The 20,673-nt window shown below is 52.8% G+C and overlaps 1 protein-coding gene and 1 long non-coding RNA gene across 3 annotated transcripts; both read right to left on the bottom strand.

Annotated features, from left to right (window-relative positions):
* Positions 1 to 4,594: 4,594 nt before the first annotated feature.
* On the bottom strand, positions 4,595 to 10,692 carry NR4A2 (nuclear receptor subfamily 4 group A member 2). 2 transcript variants are annotated; one of them, XM_030487120.1, is made up of 8 exons: positions 10,572 to 10,692; positions 9,888 to 10,010; positions 8,871 to 9,736; positions 8,228 to 8,357; positions 7,982 to 8,145; positions 7,433 to 7,635; positions 6,249 to 6,427; positions 4,595 to 6,152 (listed from the first exon to the last, which is right to left on the bottom strand). In XM_030487120.1, exons 3-8 carry the CDS (start codon positions 9,732 to 9,734, stop codon positions 5,896 to 5,898), a joined length of 1,797 nt encoding a protein of 598 aa, XP_030342980.1. In that variant the 5' UTR covers positions 9,735 to 9,736; positions 9,888 to 10,010; positions 10,572 to 10,692; the 3' UTR covers positions 4,595 to 5,895. The 2 variants fall into 2 exon arrangements, with proteins under 2 accessions (XP_030342980.1, XP_030342981.1); XM_030487121.1 differs by having other exon boundaries at positions 8,057 to 8,145; positions 10,572 to 10,672.
* Positions 10,693 to 11,374: 682 nt separating this feature from the next.
* LOC115608374 lies at positions 11,375 to 15,665 on the bottom strand. Its single transcript, XR_003991519.1, has 2 exons — positions 15,564 to 15,665; positions 11,375 to 11,705 (listed from the first exon to the last, which is right to left on the bottom strand). It is a non-coding gene; the product is annotated as an uncharacterized LOC115608374 (long non-coding RNA).
* Positions 15,666 to 20,673: the final 5,008 nt, after the last annotated feature.

Raw genomic sequence — 20,673 nt, 5'->3', positions numbered from 1 at the left:
CAGACCCATTCTGCTTTAGCGGCAGTTCCACTCCCCACACCATGACCCAAGCCCATCCCTGGCTCATGGTGACGTCCCCTCCCCAGACCCAGAACATTCCCTGAGGGGCTGTCGGCATCCACTCGCTCCTCCTGCAGCAGAAGCCCTTGTTGGCCTTTTACGTTTTGCTCCAGAGCTTGTCGCTTCACTTTATTTCTTTGTGAAGAAGCTGGAGGGTCTCTTGGTTTCAGGTATGTACCTTAACTCTTTAAGCAAGATGTGCCACCATCAACGCTGGCCTCACCTCTTCCTGGCTGCATGCCATGGCGAGCACCACCAACATCTCACCCTGTAATCCATCCATGCAACCGCCATATCGCCGGTTGAGCAGCTGTTTCAGTAACAAAATGCAGGCATTTCTCAGCATTTAAGGATTCCAGATCCAAACCATTTTTGCAAGTTTTTTCCGAGAATGGGAACACATGGAAAAGACTTTTTGCCATTTATTTTACAACTGGATTACAGATAAGTTTTATTGTCTGCAATTCTGAGTTATCATAGTATACGGTGTAATCTGCATGGAACATTAAAATGATACAATAATTAAAATTTTGGATTGATGTCTTTTTGTAGAAAACCAAGTTAGTCAAGAAAAATTAGCTAAGTAACATTATTTAGTATTTATTAACATGTGCAAGCCCCTATGTCTTTAATAAGATCTGCAACGAGCATTAAAAGCTATTTTTGCCAGTGCTGTAGAGCAGATTTGTCCTATTAAAGCCATTACAAACCTGAAGTGCTGCGATTTGGAGCATTAACCCAGCACACACAGCAACCACCACCGCTGCCGAAAACTGACTGTAACAGCCACCACCGTGGTGAACCGGAGGGACTGAGGCCCCAGCCCTGCCAAGAGAGGTTACACAAAGAAGCTGTGTGGCTGCATACAAAAGTTGTTCAAGTATAATTTCTCCTAAACAGAAACAGTAAACTCTTTCTACATTCTGAAAGCCGCTCAGTCGTGAAAGAGGGAGCTGACAAGAAAAGTGATAATTGACCAAAACACCCGATAAAGTTGTAGACGTTCCCTCATCTGAGTGAGGGTCCCAAATTTACCATTGAGATTTGGTGTCATACAGAATGCTGTGTACAGGTGTGGATAAAAATTAGAAATTATCTGAATAGACATGAGGCCTATTCAGCTAAACTTATTGTTTGCATTTATCCAAAACTAGTTTTATCATCAGTCACTCGGTAGCCTGGCACGTTCTCCATCTTACGGAAAAAACTGCACTGGCAACTCAAGCAATTGCAAATCATCTTGCTGAATTAAGCAGGGCTGTGTGTTAGTACTGTAATAAACCCAATACATTTATATTGCATCTGCATTAAGTTCTAGTTGTGCAGAAACCTCTTGCCTTCAGATTTTTACAAATCTGGATGCCTGACACAGGGTTTTTTGCAAGAGAACACAAATCATCTGTTTTGTCAAAACGAGCTCTTCTGGTCCTAGTTACACCACAAATTAAAATGCAATAATTCCATTATTTACCTAGACACATACTTTGAAATAAAATAAATAAAAAAATAAAAAAGCACCAAACAACCAAAACAACCCCAAACCCACAAAGCTGAAGTTTCTTTGCAGATCTGCCTCCAAACCAGCCCAGACCACAATAGTCTGGCAAGGGCTACTATTTACTACTAAAATAGGGGAGCAAAGACAGGAGGAAATCAGGAAAACAGAGAGAGAGCGCACACCATATAGAAAATGTCAAATATGTCAAAACGTTCATGAATACCAACATCTCCCTCTGCACCACAACCAGCTGTAAAGGTTACGTAGGGCTAACGTTTCAGCAAGTGCAGATTATGCAGCAGTGGGTTTACTTATACATAAAAAAATCAGCTACAGGTGCATCCAGAGTGTTTTTATGTATGCAGCCAGCACAGGGATTTCTACCACCAAAGAAAAGTCAGAAGGGTAAAATCACATAAAACATGAATTTTCCAGCTTTGACACAAATTCTTCTTGGCTGCTCACTATGTATGTGACATATACAATGAGGATAATTAGGTAAAAGACTAAGAAAGCAAATGTTGCTGATTGCATTCCAAAACTAATAAAGCTCCTACACAGATCTCGTGCCTGCAGTAATTCATCTTCCAGGTACTAGGCTCAGGAAAGGTGGTTTCAGAATACGTTGCGACGCTTTCTTGTCCCTAAGTCACCAATGGTGAATTATATCGGAATTACCTCAGATGAGCAGAGTTTTATGGAACTCGAAGCGTAACACATGCAAGGCATACATAACATTACCCAGGCCCCCAGATAAATGAAGCTTAAATTAAATATCTCAAGTTGAATACGATGTACTGTAAAAGCAAACACCTGCCCTGAGCTCACCCCCAGTTTGTTTGTCAAGTGTGTAGACCCTGGTGTGTTTGGGGAAATCACACCTTTGTGCAATCTTCTCATCCTTCCACAGCAGGAGGAGAAAGGTGCCCGGCACTGGAGAGGAACGACAGGACCGTCCACCACAGAACCACACAGGCTTCGCTGGAGATAGAAATGTGACTTTTGGATAGATAAAGCATGCATCAGTGCAGTGAAGGAGTAACTCTGCTGTGGACAGTGCAATTGTGTGAGAGAGGAAAAAAAAGTGAGGTTCAAATCAACCCAGTGGCCCGATAACAAACTACAAAAAGGAAATCCTGAGGGAACAGGATGGAATGGGTTTTGTCTGCTTTCTCACACAAGACAAACAGAAAAAGCAGTAACAGATTTCATAACCAGCACGGAGCTAAAATAATTAAGACAGTTACTAGTCGAAAATATTGTAAGCCTACAGAAATAAAACCTTTTCATAAATTGTCCCTGTGATACTACCACTTAAAAATTATTCCTTCAGTTCCATATTGTGTGTTGAGATTTCACTACAAACATTTTTCTAAACGTCTCTACAGAGTGTTCACTTCTTTCATTCTTCCCCTCCTTCTCTCCCTCCTTCCCGGCGGTCTGCAGAGCCGGCAATGCCACGGACTCCTCTCAGGGAGCCCCGAGACTCTGGCAGCTCTCTCCTCTCCGCCCTGCCCCGCCTGCCGCGGGTGACCCCCTGCCGCGGGACCCCGGGCACCGGGACGTGGCCTCCCACGCCACCCGCCCGACCCACCCGCCCGGTGCCCAGTGCTTAGTGCTTGGTGCCCGACCCCGGCCCGGCCCGGCCCGGCCCCCCACCCCTGGTCCCCCGGTACCGCGCCGGGCCCACCGGAGCTGCGGGCGAAGGAAGAGCCTTGGGAACCGGCCGGGAGACAGAAGCTCCCGGCAGCAGAAGGGGAGAGCCGCAGGGTGTGAGGCGGCTGTCCCGCGGCGAGGGCGCCTGCTCTCCCCTAGCTGCGGGTCATTAGCGGCGCTGGAAAAGTTCTCGCCGAAGCCGCCGCAGGGAGCGTTCGGAGGAAGCAGCTGCTGCTGGACGGGGAACGGGAGCGGCGGAGGGTGCGGTGAGAGCTGAAGTCCCGGCGAGCTCAGCCCTGCGCCGGCGGCGGCGCCGAGCTCTGGGCGGCAGCGCCCGACCCTGACCCGCACCGCTCACCGCCGGCTCCGGCTGATGCCCCTTTTCACGGTTCTTATGAATCCCTCGCCTAACCGAGCAATCAAGTCCCTGCCCGACAAACCCAAAGGGTCCCTTCCGCCAGCCCACCCACCAAACAGCTCCCGGGCTCGGCGCTCGCCCGCGCTTCCCGCAGCTAACCGGGGTACCGACCGGCGGAGCCGCCGACAGCAGCGCACCACCGGGCCAGCACCCCGGGGGTCACACCCCCCACCCCCCCTACGGCACGGCTCCCTTGCTTCCGCGGGTGAGCGGTGGCCGCGGGAGATGCGCGGTCCCTCACGTCCCCACGCCTCCGACATCCCGCACCGTCCCCCGTAGGTCTCTCCATGGCAGAGGGCAGAGTAAAACTGATTTCGGGGGTCGCGCTCTATCCCCGCGGGCATTTGATTTGATCCCCCCCCCCCCCTCCCGGCTCAAGAGGCTGAAGTTTCCTAAATCCCCAACCCTGCCGCCGGAGTCGCGTTCCCGCCTCCCGTTCTGTCCTCTTTCCCGGGATACTCGTGCAGCGTGAGCGTCCCCGTCCCACGCCGAGCCCCCTCTCGCCGTGCCCCGCGGGAGGCTCCCCAGCGCTCTGCGGAGCCGCCCGCCCCGGGAAGATCCCCAGGAACCGGGACTGTTTGGGAGGCGGCGAACGGGCAGCCCGGGCGCAGGGACCCCCGGGCCGAGTCTCACGGAGCCGAGCTCAGGGTTCCCGGTGGAGGCGCTCGCCCCGCTGGGCGGCGGGGGGTGTCGGGGAGCCAGAGGGAGCGACGCCGAGGACAGAACCGGCGAAGAACCCACCTCCGCGCCGCGGCTTCTCCTCATCTTCTTCTTCTTCTTCCCGCGAAGGCGCGTGCCGGCGGCCCCGCGGCTGGAGGGGAACCGCCCGCCCGTCTGTCCGTCCACCCGCCCGTCTGTTCGTCGTCGGGGCGGCTCGCTCCGGCTCCAGCACCGGCACCGTCCCGCGTGGGGGAGGCGGGAGGCTCCGCTCCCCACTTCGGCGGAAAGAAGACGAAATTCCATTCGTTTACATGTTTTATTGTTGTAAACATTAAAATCGTCTTTCTCAAAGAAAGAGTTATCGAGAGGGAAAAAATAAAATAAAACAAATAAATCAGCGTTTCGAACGGTCGTACACCACAGGGAGGAGGGAAAGGCAGTGACTCGTACCGTGTGCCACACCGGAAACGTACAAAGAAAACCACCACAGAATATGGCAATATTAAAAATATTACTCGAACATAAAATAATATATTAACCGACAATTTTAGACATAAAAAACTGGAACAAAACAAACCAAAAATTCAAAGTGCTCAGTAATTTCCAGGGAGTTATGTATATTATAAGCACTCTGGAAACAGTCAAAAGCTGCTGCATGCAAGATTTGTTTAGCTTTAGACAACAAAATAATCAAGATATAAACTTCTTTTTTTAATCAACATCAACAGTACATACAACACTTACAAACAAGGGGTGTCGGACGGTGTTTACAAACACGATGTGTCCCATTGGGGAAGAGTTCAGGGTTTGTAATACTTGTGCCCACCTATTTTACAACTGAGAAAATGTTTGAAGCTTAGATAACTACCAGTCTTTATAAAAGCTAACAGACTACATAGTGTCTGAAATACTATTTATATAATATAGACATTACTGAAATAGCAAGTGCCTATAACATTGTCACCCTAGAGTTGTCATGCTTTCCTGGTACAGAGAGATTTAGTTTTCTTTCTCTTTAGTCTCCTTTTTTCCCCCCCTCCCTTTTTTTTTTTTTTTGCAAACACGTTTAGCTTTTATTTTTAATCTTTTTTTTAGAATTGTTTTCCGTATTTCTTCATAAATAGGCACAGAATAATTTTTAAAAAGCCAAACTGCATCTGATAAATTTACAAGCCTTTGCCTTCTTTAAAGACATGCCACCCACGTAACATTTAGGTTGTATATATATTACAGCTTTCTTTTACAGCAGAAAACTTTAGTCTTTAGGAGGGTGAGACTTGTGGGTCACCTTAACACTTTGTTTGTCACCGTGTGAGTCTTAGTTGCGTTGCCAGATATGTTCATCTTTTTAATCAGAAGTCCTTAATAATAAATTCATTTATAAGCTGATAATAAAAAGTTTATACCATGGTGTTGTGTAGTCCATGATCTGCATCCATGATGGCCCAGAGCCAAAAAGCCCGCTCAGGTTCTGCCTGCAGGAGTTAGCAACACTGGTTTGGGGGGGAGTGCGCACCCAGGGGTGCCACTGGGGGCCCAAGCCAAGTCCCCTTCAGCCAGGCGACGTTTCTCTTCAGTTCAGTGCAAGTGCACAGGAAGAGTCTTAAAAAGGTAAAGTGTCCAGAAAAAGTTTGTCGATTATTGCTGGCGGTGGCACCAAATCTTCCAGTTTCAGGTAGAAAATGCGCTGCAGGCCCTGCGTGCAAAGCGTGCGGAGTTCGGGGAGCTTCCCCAAGAGTTTAGACAAGTAGTTGGGGCGATTCAGCCCCCCGTTATTAAAAGTCACATGGTCTTTGAGACAATTCACAATCTTGTTTTGAAGCTCTTCCACCCTCTTGGGTTCTTTAAGCCCATGCCGCTCTGCAAAAGAGAAGGATGCGGTACGTTACAGGTGGGACAGGGAGAGGAAGATGGCAAGAGGGGATGGGAGCTGCCAGGGGGCTGAGAGACACTGACCTGTGACCATGGCCAGGGCAGCGATGCAAGAGAAGGCAGAGATATCGATGTTCATGTTTTGCAAGTTGGAGGAAAATTCAACAATGGAATCAATCCACTCCCCAAAGCCGCGGACGCACTGCAACCGGTGCAGGACTACCCCGTTGCAGAAGATAAGCTTGCCCTCCACTGGGTTTGACCTGGAAGGAACGTGACAACCCCAACATGAGCAGATGAATGAATGAGTAAAAAGGAAAAAATCAGATAGAGAGAGAAAGAAAAGAAAGAGGAGAAAAAGAGACAAGAACAAAAGATAAAAAAGAGAAAGAGGGAATGGGAGAAAGAGAGAATGGTGGGAGAGAGAAAGAAGGAAGAGGGGGAAAGAGAGAAAGAGGCAAGGGGGGAAAGAGAGAAAGAGGCAAGGGGGGAAAGAGAGAAAGAGGCAAGGGGGGAAAGAGAGAAAGAGGCAAGGGGGGAAAGAGAGAAAGAGGCAAGGGGGAAAGAGAGAAAGAGGCAAGGGGGGAAAGAGAGAAAGAGGCAAGGGGGGAAAGAGAGAAAGAGGCAAGGGGGGAAAGAGAGAAAGAGGCAAGGGGGGAAAGAGAGAAAGAGGCAAGGGGGGAAAGAGAGAAAGAGGCAAGGGGGGAAAGAGAGAAAGAGGCAAGGGGGGAAGAGAGAAAGAGGCAAGGGGGGAAGAGAGAAAGAGGCAAGGGGGGAAGAGAGAAAGAGGCAAGGGGGAAGAGAGAAAGAGGCAAGGGGGGAAGAGAGAAAGAGGCAAGGGGGGAAGAGAGAAAGAGGCAAGGGGGGAAGAGAGAAAGAGGCAAGGGGGGAAGAGAGAAAGAGGCAAGGGGGGAAGAGAGAAAGAGGCAAGGTGGGAAAGAGAGAAAGAGGCAAGGGGGTAAAAGACTTAGAGCTAGAGATAGGTGGAGGCATAGAGATAGAGATACAGAGATATAGAAACAGAGATAGAAAAATAGAGAAGAGTGAAAGAGGGGAAAAAAAAAGAAGAGGGAAGAAATATTTAAAAACAAAAAGAAAAGAGAAGATGGGGTGAGAAAAGCTAAACAACTAATTACTTGAGGAGCAATAAATGAAGGATTTAAGAGGCACCTAATTACCAAGGAGTTAATAAAATGCAGATCAGTGGACCCTGAAAGGATCTGATTCCATAACGGCCCAGAAGCTCCCCCTCGGGTCCGGGCACTCACCTGTACGCCAGCCGCAGCACGAACAGCTCCAGGAAGGCGGATTCGAAGAGTAGGTCCTGGTCTGTCTTAGGGAGGTCAGTGAAGCCAGGGATTTTTTCTGCCCATCCTCGGATGATCTCCATGGAGCCAGTCAGCAGATCATAGAATTGCTGGATGTGCTGAGTGTCATCTCCGCTCATCTGGTAGTCGGGATTAGCCTGGAACTGGAAATCCATTTTGAAAAGCGCTTAATGAGGTTCTCTAAAGTATATAACCCGTGAAATTGCTAGCCCCGTTTCTAGTCGGGGAGCCGGGTTTTTACAACAATTAAACCTCACTCTGACCGGGAAGGAAATTAGACATTCCGGGGCAATTAATCCGGTTAGGAGCAGCGCTCTGAGGCGGCCGCTCTCTGCACACAGAGGCCAGTGTGTGCACGGCCTGTGTGTGGCCACAGGCAGAGCCCCCGCCACTTGCCCCGGAGCCGGCCCGGGGCAGGGGGGCGGCCGGGTCACCTCTCCCAGGCCACGGGGCGCAGGTAGATCCCTACGCGAGCTCGGTCCAGCTTACCCTGGAATAGTCCAGGCTGGTCATAGCCGGGTTGGAGTCGACATGGGCTCTCACCAGCGCACTGATCAGACTCACCGGGGGAGAGGGGGGAGAGGGCTCCTGGGGGCTCTTCGGTTTGGATGGCAGGCGACCCCTCCGGCCTTTGAGGCTGTCTGTGCGCACCACTGCAAGAAAGACAGGGCTCAGCCGGGGCCCGGCGCGGTGCAGCCAAGCATGGCTTGGAAAGCACGGCTACCACGGACTCACCCTCCTTGACCATGCCGACAGCCAGGCACTTCTGGAAGCGGCAGTACTGGCAGCGGTTGCGGCGGCGCTTGTCCACCGGGCAGTTCTTGTTGGCCAGGCAGACGTACTTGGCATTCTTCTGCACTGTGCGCTGTGGGGTGGACAGGACCAGGCAAGCAGCATCAGCAGCCAGGTCCACGGGTCCACTCCTGGGCCACCTCAATCTCCCCAACCCCTGTCTTCTTATCCCCCCCCCCTACTTTTTTTTATTTCTTTCTTTTTTTATTTTTTTTTTTTCCAGGGCATTTAACAGGAGCAAATTGATAGTGTTAACATTTGAGCTAACCTTGCAGCTCCTAGCTGTGTTTTATATGCCAAGAGGAGGGAAGGAGACGCTCGGTAAATACAAATCCGTGGGCATTCATATTATTTACATTCCTTGGAGACCTCCTCTATTTAAAATGATAAGATTATTCAATCAGGATGGTGAAATAAAGAGATCACTTAATGTTACCATAGGGAATTCCGTTCCACATGGTTAGCTCAGCTGCAGCTCTCTGTCCTAACCGATTTCCGACTGAAGGGGAAAGCGGCTGCTGGCCCCAGTGCCCCCCCGCTGCCCTGCCTGTCACCCGCTGCCCATCGCCGATCACCCACCACTCACCTTGAAGAAGCCCTTGCAGCCCTCGCAGGTGCGGACGCCGTAGTGCTGGCAGGCAGCGTTGTCCCCACAGACGGCGCAGAGCCCCTCATTGGAGGGGGACCCCCGTGAGGGTGGTGAGGGCACCTGGCTCTCCAGCAGCTGTGGAGCATGGCCCAGCTGCAGCCCTGGGAAGGCCATGGAGGGCTGCTTGCGGATAGGGTTGGGGACTGCAAAGGCCTGCCCGTCCACGGCGTGGTGGGCCCCGGCCGGTTCGGGGTTCATGGGGACGTGGAGGGGCCCGTCGAAACGCATCTGGCAGCTGGAGACAGGGGTGCCAGGGGGCGACTGCTTGAAGGAGAAGAGGGACAGGCGGGAGACGGGCGTTTTGCGCTGCTCAAGCATGTGCGTGGTGGCCACGTAGTTGGGGTGGAAGTTGTGCAGGGAGCTGGGGTCGTCCCACACAGGGCCGTGCTGCACCTGGAAGCCGGGCGTAGAGGGGGTCAGGGGCGACGAGGGCTTGTAGTACACGGAGCCTGAGTGGGACATCATCTCCTCAGACTGGGGGGGGAGGTGGCCGTGCTGCTGGTAGCCGTGCATCTGAATGTCTTCCACCTTAATGGAGGACTGCTGTCCGGACAGGGGCATTTGGTACAAGCAAGGTGGCTTCACGTCGTAGCTTGTGTTGTAGTTGTCCATAAAGGTACTGAAGCTGGGGAGAGAAGTGGTGGCAGTGATTTCAGTGTTGGTGAGGTCCATGCTAAACTTGACAAACTCCGGAGTTAAGAAATCGGAGCTGTATTCTCCCGAAGAGTGGTAATTGTAGCTCTGGGAGGCCGGGCTGGCTCCTTGAGGCGAGGACCCATACTGAGCCTGAACACAGGGCATGGCTGGAAATGAAACATGGTCATGTACACTCGGCCGCACAACGCGCTCCCTCCGCCCGCCCCGTCTCGTCCCGCCCCGATCCACGGCCGGCGGGAGGGAACGGGTCCGGCGGCGGAGCCCCCCTCCCGCACCGCGGGAAGGAACCGTACAAACCTTCAGCCGGGTGAGAGGCGTTTTCGGGAGAGCCGAAGGCGGACAGCGTCGGAGCTCAGCGGAGAGCGGAGTTTCCGCGGCTTCAGAGCACGAAGGAGGGCTCCAGCCTGCCCGGCGCGCTGGCTGAAACACAGACACACGGACCGGCTCTTCAGGCGTCCCGGGGCGGCGGCGGCGGAGCGCGGGGAGTCCGTGAGTTGAGCTCAGCTCGGAGGCGCTTTATAAATCGGGAGGAAACTTTCCGCCGGCGGGCTGCGCTCGGCTCTCGGCCACCGCCGGGGTTGCCCCGCGGTGTCAGGCGGAGAGAAGCCGGTCCGGTTTCCCGCCTCCACCGGCAAGGCGAGAGGCGCGTCCCGGGTGGGGGGGGGGAGCGGGGCCAAGAGCGAGTGTGCCCGTCCCGAGGCTCTCGGGAACCGCGGGACCATGAGCCGCCGCCCGTGCTGGGCGCGTTGACAGCCCGCACCGGGCAGCCCACGGGTGACACGCGCCCAGGGGCGGTCCGTCCCGGGCTGGAGAAGCGCCGGGCGCGCCGCGGCGCCCCGCTCCCAAGGGCGATCGGCGGGACGGGAGCGCGGAGCCGCCGCCGCCGCCACCCCACGCCCCCCTCCCGCGCCTCGCGCGTGGAAACCCGGTGTGCGCGTGGGGATGGGGGGGGACGGACCGGTTGCGCGCGCGGGCACTCACCGTAGAGCGGCGGCCCGTGCGCGCATCCAAGTGCCGGGCGGCGGCGGGGAGAGCGGCGGCAGCGTCGCGCCGGGCGGGCGAGGCGGGCGGACTGGCCCTTCCCCGCAATGTGCCTTTGTTTATGTGGGCTCCCCGCTCCACAGCCAACGTGCGCCTCGAGCCCCTGCGCGTCACCGCGCGTCACCGCCGTACCCACCAATCCGCGCGCCGCGGGGCCGGCCCGGCCCCGCCCCCGCGGCCGCGCTCTCCCTTTGGTAAATTTCCGACGGTGACGTCACGCAGCGGGACACGCCCCGCGTGGGCGCCCCCCCGGCCCCGCCCCTCCCCGCCCCCCGACGGCACGGGCGCCCACGCTGCCGCGGCAGCCCCGCGCCGCTCCCCGCGCCCCGTCCACGCGCGGCACCTTAAGCGCGAGTGAGGCGTGGCCTCATTTGCATAGAGGGCGGTGGCGTCACCCGCCGCGCGAAAGGGAAAAAGTGAGAGCGGGGCGTGGCGGCGGCGCGTGTCCCCCACCCACCCAGCACCCCGCGTCACCATTGACGCAACCGCCCGGCGCGCCAAAAATAGCGCGCGCCCCGACGGGAGCTCCCTGGGGCGGCGGCAGCTCCCCGGCCCCCGGGGGCGCGGGTCCGCGGGGCCTCCCTGCTCCCCCCCCCCCCCCCCCGCCTTGTTAGAGGGGAAAACCCCTCTCTGTGAACACGAGGAGTGGGGAGCTGCGGAGCCGCGCCGCGCCTCCTTTCATTCACCACCTCTGCTCCCTGCAGACGTGCGCAGCGCTCCTCGTTCCACTTCCCACGCAAAACTGAAGCGGGTTTTGTTTTATTCCTCCCTTGCGCAATGCCGACACGCCACCCGCGGATTCCCCCATTAATAGCGCGAGTCCCGGGTAGCGCGGGCCGGAGCAGCGTCAGGACGCAAAGCAGAACTATGCTGGTGTCGTGGAGGGCGTCGCGCTCATTAAAAACCCATCAGGCGTCTTTGTCCTGCAGGTCTGTTTGGCGGCAGCCGCACGGGGTGCTGGTGGGGTTGCTGGTCCAAAGGGGATGCAGAGGGATGGGATGCCTTAGTGAGCTACAGAATGCAGCTCCGACACTGCCCCCACATTGTCCCGCAAGACTCTCCACTGCATCAAGCCTGCAAAAAGAAAAAGGCAGAAGTCAGGTAACAGCGCGTCCTTTCCCACAGGAAGCCAAGTAAGTCACACGCACGGTGCGGCCTGGCTGCTCACAGGTACCTTCTCTGAGATGTTCAGTAGACCCGTGCATGGGAGACATGCTCAAGGGTGCACTGCCCATCAAACTCCATAAGCGCCAGTTTGTGCAGGATGACAATAAAAGGCAACGCTCCCAGCGCGGCACAGCCTTAACCCGAAAAGCCAACATCTCAATACAAACTCCTTGCCTTACACAAAAACACTACAGAGCACTTCACTGTGAACAGTTTATGCAAAACTGTGATCGTTCCTCCCTAATATGTTCCTCTCGCTATGAGTCCTCACCCTTCACACAGGCTTTTCCCTTTCAGCTCCCCCTGTAAAAACTCCAACACCTGACAAAACAAACTGCTCCCACCTCCTGGCTCACTCACATCCAGAAAGACCATCTCCACTCTGTGGTTGTGCTCTCTTGCTCCTATAGAATTACTACTGAGATGTACCCAAGAGAAGATGATAAAGCTGAGTAAAGAGGTCATGTAACGCTGTAAGACGCCTCTGATCTCAAGGGCTGTTTAACCATCATGTTGGTGGTTTGACGTGCTGCTTTGGCTTCGCCCCGTGGTGCTTGCCTGACGGGCACTGGAGGAGCTCAGCTGGTCACCCTGCACCCACATGTGCCATCGGCCATGAGGACCTTGCCACGGAGCTGTCACGTCATGATCAGCGCCAGCCAAATCACAGCAGATCATATAGTTTGAACATCACATAAGAAACTTACTGCAAAGGCCCTTATAGGGATAAGTAACACACCTAATTACCATATCCTTAGAATAGATGTAATATAAATTTCATTACTCACTTAAAAGTTCTAAAGTTAACAGCATAAACTTGAAGTTGAGTAATTAAGTAATCCTTATATAGACACTTATTAAAGTATTTATACATATTATCTTAAATCTACATCTATCATTTTGCCAATTAAAATTAGGACTTTAATTGCAATTAAGTAATTTAATTGCCAATTGAACAGCAAAATTGCTAAGTGACTAATTTTAATGCCTATTTTAATTACCAATCATGACTGGGGAGGGAGCTAATCAAGCAGTATCAGAGTAATGATGTGAAAAAAAAGGGAGAACAAACATTCGAGCCTACATGCTTTCAAAAAAGAACTCTAAATTAAATAAATGCAAACACAATTTTACACATGTGGCGAAATGCTGTATTTTGGTGTCTAAATGCAGGAGCACAAAGAACACATTTAATTAAAAAGAACCACTGCTCTCCCCCAGGTGCTGGTGGAAACAGGATGGCATGGATGGGTCCCACACACAGCAAGGCCCGTAGAAAGTGTTGCGGTGGTCACAGCAGGAGCTTCCGTGCCCATGTGAGATGCCTGCACCTCCCGCAGCCCAGAGTGCTGGGGAAACACCGAGCCCAGCCAACGCAGGCAGAGGGAGTGCCCTCCCTTCCCATTCCTGAGGCCCATTGTGTCTCCTTCCGGAAAGGAAAAGCTCAGGCACACACATGCACACGCACACGTGTGTGCACACATTGCTGTGTCATCACTGCTCCACTCCCTCCCATCACTGGCTAAAAGACACAAAGGTGAATCACTGGCATTCCTGACCCGTCAACAAGCATACTCCAAAAAGTAAAACACATCTTCCTGAAAGCCTCCACCCACTGCTAATGAGGTTTTCCAGCTTGCAGCTCATTAGAACAGCTTCCACAGGATGATGCACTGCAACTGACCCCACAGGCCATATTTGGGGATCCATTCATGCACTGGCCCGCTTCAGGCACCATCTTTTGCAATAAAAGCACCAAAATTCATGCCACTCCAATTTGTGAGCATAGCACATTCCCAAGAGAAGTCAGGGGATTTTTAAGGAACTGATCTGTGGTTGCTGTAGTTGTACCTCTAGTAGTAGAAAGACAATCACTGGATCACAGTCACTGTGATTCGGTTCCCGGCCACCATTCCAGCCAAGGACTGCTGCTGTACGCAGGGTTCGCCGTCAGTGTCGCAGCCAGCATGGCCGGATACGGTCACCACTGCAACTCACACCCGTGAGGACCACCAAGCATCATGAACTCCATGAAACGCCAGCCTCCGATGTTTTAGTAATGCATAAAGCCTGAACTATGTTATGTGTTGGGCAGCCTTGGGTGTCACAGTATCACAGGGACTCTGCACAAAGACATCATTTGTTTTGTAGAGGGACGGCCCCAGCTCTGGCTCCTGGGTCAGACATGTGGGTTTGCTCCTTCTTGTCGCCAGGCCAGCGAGCCTTGGCTGGTGCCCAGTACAACAGCACCCACACTTGTGCGTATGTGTGAAGAGGGTGCTGCACCAGCGATGCAACTTCTACACCAGGCCCTTCCCTGTGTAAAAGCACTTTGAATACTTGAGACACGCACGTGTGCCCCTCCCAACCTGTATTTCAGGGTGACGTTTTGGGAGAAGGAAGCTTTGTTTCCTCTTCAACAAAGAGAAAGCTTACGACTTACAAAAAGGTACTGGATATTGGAAGATACGATGCGTACAAGTGGCTGATTCGACTCCTGTCAGGTGTCCCTGCTACATACAGGACAGGACCCCTTTACCCTGCTGGTGAACAATGGGTGTAAGAGACAGACTCGACCTCCTGAGCACTTGCGACCCATTCCCACTCCACGAATGCACATGCCACAGATGGATGTTTACACTGACATCCACTGGTGTTATTGCTGAGAGATCCGAAATGAGTAGTGCCACTCAAGGTGTACCTTCCAGAGGGAAAGAGGACTAACGCACCTTTTTGTCCAACTTTGGCACTTCTTTGCAGGAGGTGTGAAAACCCAAATGCAAGTTCAAGTGGGGAAGGAGGCAGGCTGCATGCTCAGCGCTAGCCTTGCACCAGCACCTGGCCCTGGCACCACCAGGAGCTGCTGAAGATCGGTGTCCTCGTTGTGGTGGCTGCAGTGCCAGCACTGACCTCCCCTCCGGGAAATATTGGCAACGTCAGCCCTGGAGCAGGCAATGAGAGGCTCACACACTGTCCTGCTTCCCCATGGCAAACGACAGATGCTGCGAAGTTGCATGCTGATGTGAAGTTAGATCTCTGATGTGAAGTTAGTGCTGTCAGGGCACCAGGGGGGCTCGTCACCAGACTCGGATGCAAATGGATCAGCTCACAAGCACTCCGCTATTTTGTATTTTCCTAAAACTTCCATAGGAAGTTCGTTTTCCCTCCTTTCCTGCTCTTAGTCCACTCTTGATGCTTAGTCGGGCTGGTAGAATTAGATGATATAAGGTGTTTATTACTGTAACGTCTATTTCCACTTATATTGTTATTAAAATGTGATTATTCTATGGGAGACTATAAAGCTGTATTTCTCCTTTATTCTTGCCACCAGCACGCACAACGGTTCACACGTCGAGCTCTGCCTGCTCTGACAGCTGCAAACTCACGCTCCAGCGTTTGAAGCCCGGCTCGGTTTGGCCACATCATTCACCCAATGAAGATCCATTCACCACCTCATCGTTACCCAGGTCAAGGAACCGAGGTCGCACGGAGCCAGGTATCTCTCCGTGCTGAGCTGTGACGTTTTTCCTGGGATACGTTTGATTGATATCCGTCGGGGTGGAAGGCTAAACGGACCATATGGCACGTGTTGCGTCCCATATGCTCTCTGCCCATCCGTGCCTAAGCTCCCATTAGCAACAGCTGCCCTCCCCGCAATCCAGCTGCGCGGGAGCCGCCGGCGGAGCCGCACACCGCCCCGACCCTCTCCCGGCCACCGAACCCCCGCCCCGTCGCCCCGCGGTCCTCCCCGCCGCCCGCCGCTACCTGCCGCCGCCGCGGAGCGGGGCCCGCCGCCCGGAGCCGCAGCCCGGGGGCCGCCGGTCCCCCTCGCCTGCCGCCGCCAAGCGCGTCAGCGCCCGTCACCGCGGCGGCCCTGTGACGGCAGCGCCGCTGGAGCTCCCCGGGCCCCCCCCCGACCCTGCCCCGGGAGCGCGGCGAGGGCCCCCCGCCTACCCCGCCGCGGTCAGCGCTCCCCGCTCGGCTCGGGGCTGGCCGGGAGGGGAAGGTTGGGGGGGGGGGGGGGTGTTATCTGGGGTTTTTTTGTTTGTTTCGGGTTTTTCCACACGCCCCTGACAGTGGGCTGGCCTCCAGTGGCACTGTCCTGCGCTGGAGATGCTGCTGCAATCGTGGAATTAGCCTGCTTGCACTTGAGCACCCTGCACCTCTCGCTGCTGCACACCTCCAGGCTTTGGTGTCAGCTGAGCGTCCCCTGGATAAGCCCAGAAACAGCCCAGAAAATGGACTGTTTGAAATACCTTGTAAAGTTTTCCTACAGAAGAGGCCACAAAGATGCTCCAAGGGCTGGAGCACCTCTCCTATGGAGACAAGTTGAGAGAGCTGGGGTTGTGCAGTCTGGAGAAGAGAAGGCTCCAGGGAGACCTTAGAGCACCTTCCAGCACCTAACAGAGCCAACAAGAAGGCTGGAGAGGGACTGTTTACAAGGGCAGGTAGGGATAGCACAAAGGGGAATGGCTTTAAACTGGCAGAGGGGAGATTTAGATTAGATATTAGAAAGAACTTCTTCCCTGTGAGAGTGGTGAGGCCCTGGCACAGGTTGCCCAGAGAAGCTGTGGCTGCCCTATCCCTGGCAGTGTTCAAGACCAGGCTGGACGGGGCTTAGAGCAACCTGGTCTAGTGGGAGATGTTCCTGCCCTTGGCAGAGTCATTTAAGTAGAAGGTTTTTAAGGTCCCTTCCAACCTAAACCATTCTGTTATTCTATGATTCTATGATAAACCACACATCCATATTACTTCAACACACACCTCACCTCCCCATCCATACTATGACACAGACATAGATAGGAGTTTTAACTGTTTTCCTAAACAGTTTGAAAATGCAAAAAGTAGTAATGACACTGCAGGGACTGTTACAACTTCTCATTTGCTGTTCACTTCTGAATTGCTGTTATTGGACAGGGATGCCAGCCAGGTTGGAACAACGGCAAAACAAGGATGGTCCCAGGATCAGCATGGGCCCTTGGGCTGTCACTGGGCCAGCACAGGGAAGGCGATTTGGACAAGGCAGCAGCTGCCTGATGAGCAGGCCAGGAAAGGGACAGTCCACAAGCAGAGCTGCATTATTCCAGCCCTTTCAGTAGAATATCTGAATGTAATTGTACTTTTTTCCCCCAGAATGCATATATGCAGGCATGGAGCTGCTCCACATTCAGCAGCTTACTGGAGGCTGCAGGTACCAGATAGGCACATCTGACTGAACAAACCAGGCGCTGCAGCAGGAAAGACTGGCTCTGTGAGGAGTACTATCAGGACACTCATTGAGACTGCCTGGAGTAAAAGAACTCCCTCCATATTTAAAAGCATGAGAACCCTAAGCCATGATTTCCAAGTCCTCTTGTTGTTTGCCACCTGCACCTCTAAAGACGACCCCTTCCCTTCTGCCCGAGTGCAGCCCTCGTTAGGAATGCATGAGAAATTAGGATGGCAAAGGCAATGCAGAGCATCCCGGTGGCCGACAGCTGTCTGCAATGATGGCAGAGGTGGCCAGGGTCTGCACAAGCCATCACCCAGCTGCCTTGGGAATTGTCTCAGGGTTTGGCTCCAGGCTGTTCTGTCACCCCTGGAAACCGCCAAAAAATGACACTGAAGTGATATATTTATGCCACAAGCACTCTAAAATAGCATGAATACACATTGTTTTCCCATATTTTGGTGATTAACTGATGAAACGCAGAGAAAACTGGTTTAATTAACTATTTTCTGTAAGTGAAACCCTTTTCGTTGCTTTAAGTGAGATCGGTTCTTGTGTAGGGAGGGATTTTCTAGATGCATCTGGGATCCTTCCCCCTCATACAGTCCTCAGAAATACATTCCCTGGAAGACGCTGCCATATTTAACTGTGGGAAACCAAAAATTCACAGAAGTTTTGCTGCCAGCACGGCCCTGTCCAGCAGCTGGCTGTGCCAGGAGGTGTTGCTGGCCCCATCTCGAGTGGACAACACCTTCCGGCGGGCCTTGAGCACCGTGGGTGATGAATAGATCTGAAAGTGCCTCCAGACCTATCCAGGGCTAGCGCTGCTCAGAGCTGGAGCCAGGAAAGGCACTCAACACAAACCAAGTATTATTCCCCAGAAATGTTTTTCATTAATGGAGCCTCATAACAACAGCATGGGATTGCTCATGGTATCAGGAGCCTTGTCCCACAGGTGCCAAAACCGCCTGTGCGAGAGAGGGTGTTTCTCAGGACATCACAGCATTGTTATCATTCATCCTGCATTGTGGTTGCTTGCACAAAGCCTCACAGATATGAAACATAATGCTGGAGGAATGTCTGGTCTGACCAAGTTACCATGAGTCTATTTCTGTAATCCTCAACTAGAAACAGTTTGTTGAAGTCCTCTCAAACAATTGACTGTGAGATGGAGTCGCTGCCAGAAGCAGGAAGTGTTTGGCCTGGTGAATTCACCACCACAGAGGATGCTTGTGCACCCCTGCTTGATGAAACAGTTGTGTACAAGCACAACGGAGTTCTAAAGCAGTGGATGCGCAGCCTGCAGTTTCGAGGGAGGTGGGCAGCAGTGCTCATGGCCTCACCAGAACGGCCGCAGTTCCGGCCACAGTGCTCAAGGGCTGGTGGTGCTGCTTCGAGGCCTTACCCTGCCCCTTCGCTCCAGTCTTAAGGAAATAATTTTCTATTGAGGCTGTAAGCCTCGAGGCATCACAAAATAGAGATATTTTGAGTATTTTACACAATATCTTTGAAAACCATTGTGCTCACAACTGCTGAGTGGGACACCCGTGCATGCCAGCCCCAGCAGTGCCAGACTCCTCCTCCATGGCAGTGTAGCCTGGGTTGAAACTGCAGCAAAAGCAGAACTCCCCAGCCCCAGGCTATGCAGGGCTGGCTCTGGGCTGGTGGGCAGCTCTGCCGGGGTACCCCATGTCAGCAGCTGGGTCCCCCTCCGCCGGGACGTGGCCTGGGGCGAGGGGCTTTCCACAGGGATGGGCAGTTTTCATCTCCCTATTTGCTCAGGCAGCCCCAGTGAAGGCACAGTTTGCAAAACACATGCTCAGTTTCTAGGGGTGACCAAGCTGTATTTTGCATTCATTGCTCTGAACTAAGTCTGAGTTACAAGGGGGCTGAGGTTTAGCGAGAGGGCTGTTAAAGCTTTTTTTCACTGCTGAAGGTGCTGACAGTACCAGAGGGCATGTGACAGCCACTGAGGTGTAGACTGGGTGTGCTGTGGGACAGCCACCAGGAATGGACTTACCAGCACTGTGTGTCTGCCCAGCCACGCAGGTGACCATGACCCTCCTCGATAGCCAGCTCCATGACAGGCATCGAGCAGTTAGTGAATGCCAGAATACAAGTTCAGAAACAAGCTCTCATAGGAATTCCAGTTATCTCCTGGGTAAAAAGCTCCGACTGCACTGCAAGCTTCAGAAAATAGTGGCAAAATTAAGAAAAAACAATCATGATAGTTATGAATTTGCAAAACTCTTCATGTATGTGATGGCTGCTGTCATTAGAGGTAAATGGGAAGGAGAATAAACCAATTAATGCAGGATGTTAATTGAAAACAGGACTTGTATAGAGAATGGTGTTTGTAATTGCAAGAATAGTTATTAAAATATTATTTTGCTTTTTAAAATGCCTGACTTTAACACAGAGTATGAAGGAATTATGTTTTTAAAAGTTAATTACTTCCAGTGCTTCAAAAAGGGAAGTCTAAGCTGAAAATTATTTACCAAAATTATTAAGACAGTTTTTTAATTATCAGTTTTAAAACACTGCAGTAGAATGTCAGCTGAGCCTTATTTTTACTTTCCGTAAGAAGTGTGCTTTGGTCCTCTGTGGACTTGGTTCCTCTCCAGGGCTTGCTCTGGAGCTGCAGCCTGGCTGCAGCCTGTGCAGTGCCAGGGCTCCCAGGTGTCATTTTTGACTACTTGTTCTGGCCCTTCAGGGGCGCTTTGGTCATCCTACCCACAGCAGCATTGATGCTGGTGGCTTTTCTGCATAGTCTTCTGGTCCCAGTGTGTCTGCTCAGGCACAATGCTGTGCTCACTTCACTGCCTCCCCTCCCAGCTGGGTTGTGGCCCATGCCCTCAGGTGCAGGTAAGTTCTGCGCCCAAGGGTCTTCTTCCTTCAACTACTTTTTGGAGCCCCAGGTTGGTGGGGACCAGCACTGGGTCAGGCTGGCTGAGCAAGGGGCACCTTCTTCCTTCTCTGGGCTTCCTGGGCTTCGTGGCTTCCTGCCATGTCTGGAGGTGTGCCCTGGGGAGGACCTGGCACTGCAGCTGCTGCAGCTCCCGGAGCAGCTGCAGACATCTTGCAAGAATCAAGAGAAAACAAAGAGGAGCATTTTTGTGGGGAGTAAATACCAGTAAGAGCTGGGCACGTGTCGTAAGCAGCTCCTTTGGCACAGCAAGCTGCATGGCAACATCTGCTGCACTAGTGTCTACAGCTCGTGCATGTGGACTTGTAAGTTGTTGACATAAGTACTTACTACAGAGTTCACGTGCATGGAGGCGAACATATCATCAGCTTGTGTGCTGTGCACAACCAGTGTGTCTGCTGTGCAGGCTCACCAGGTCCTCCAGGGATCACAGCAGAAAGCACAGCCTCAAAAATCATGCTGGCAGGACCGCATTTTGCACATCTCTATGGCTTGCAAGGAGGGCATCAATGTTTTGACCCCTCTTGCCCTTCCTACAGTGCTCCACTGATTTCAGCAAGGCTCTGCTGGAATGTGGTGCAGACATAGCACTTATGTACACCCAGTAGTATGCAAAGTACCTGCTTACCATGTCCAGCCCATGAAATAATCATGGAGAAACAGGCAAGTAATAAGGCACAATAAATCACATAGTTTTCTTTGAAACATTTGAAACACAGTAAGTAATGAACACTGATTTG

Source organism: Strigops habroptila, chromosome 5 (assembly GCF_004027225.2).
Source record: "Strigops habroptila isolate Jane chromosome 5, bStrHab1.2.pri, whole genome shotgun sequence".
NCBI lineage: Eukaryota > Metazoa > Chordata > Aves > Psittaciformes > Psittacidae > Strigops > Strigops habroptila.
The sequence above is the reverse complement of the archived record's forward strand: the minus strand, read 5'-3'. Positions and strand labels throughout refer to the sequence as shown.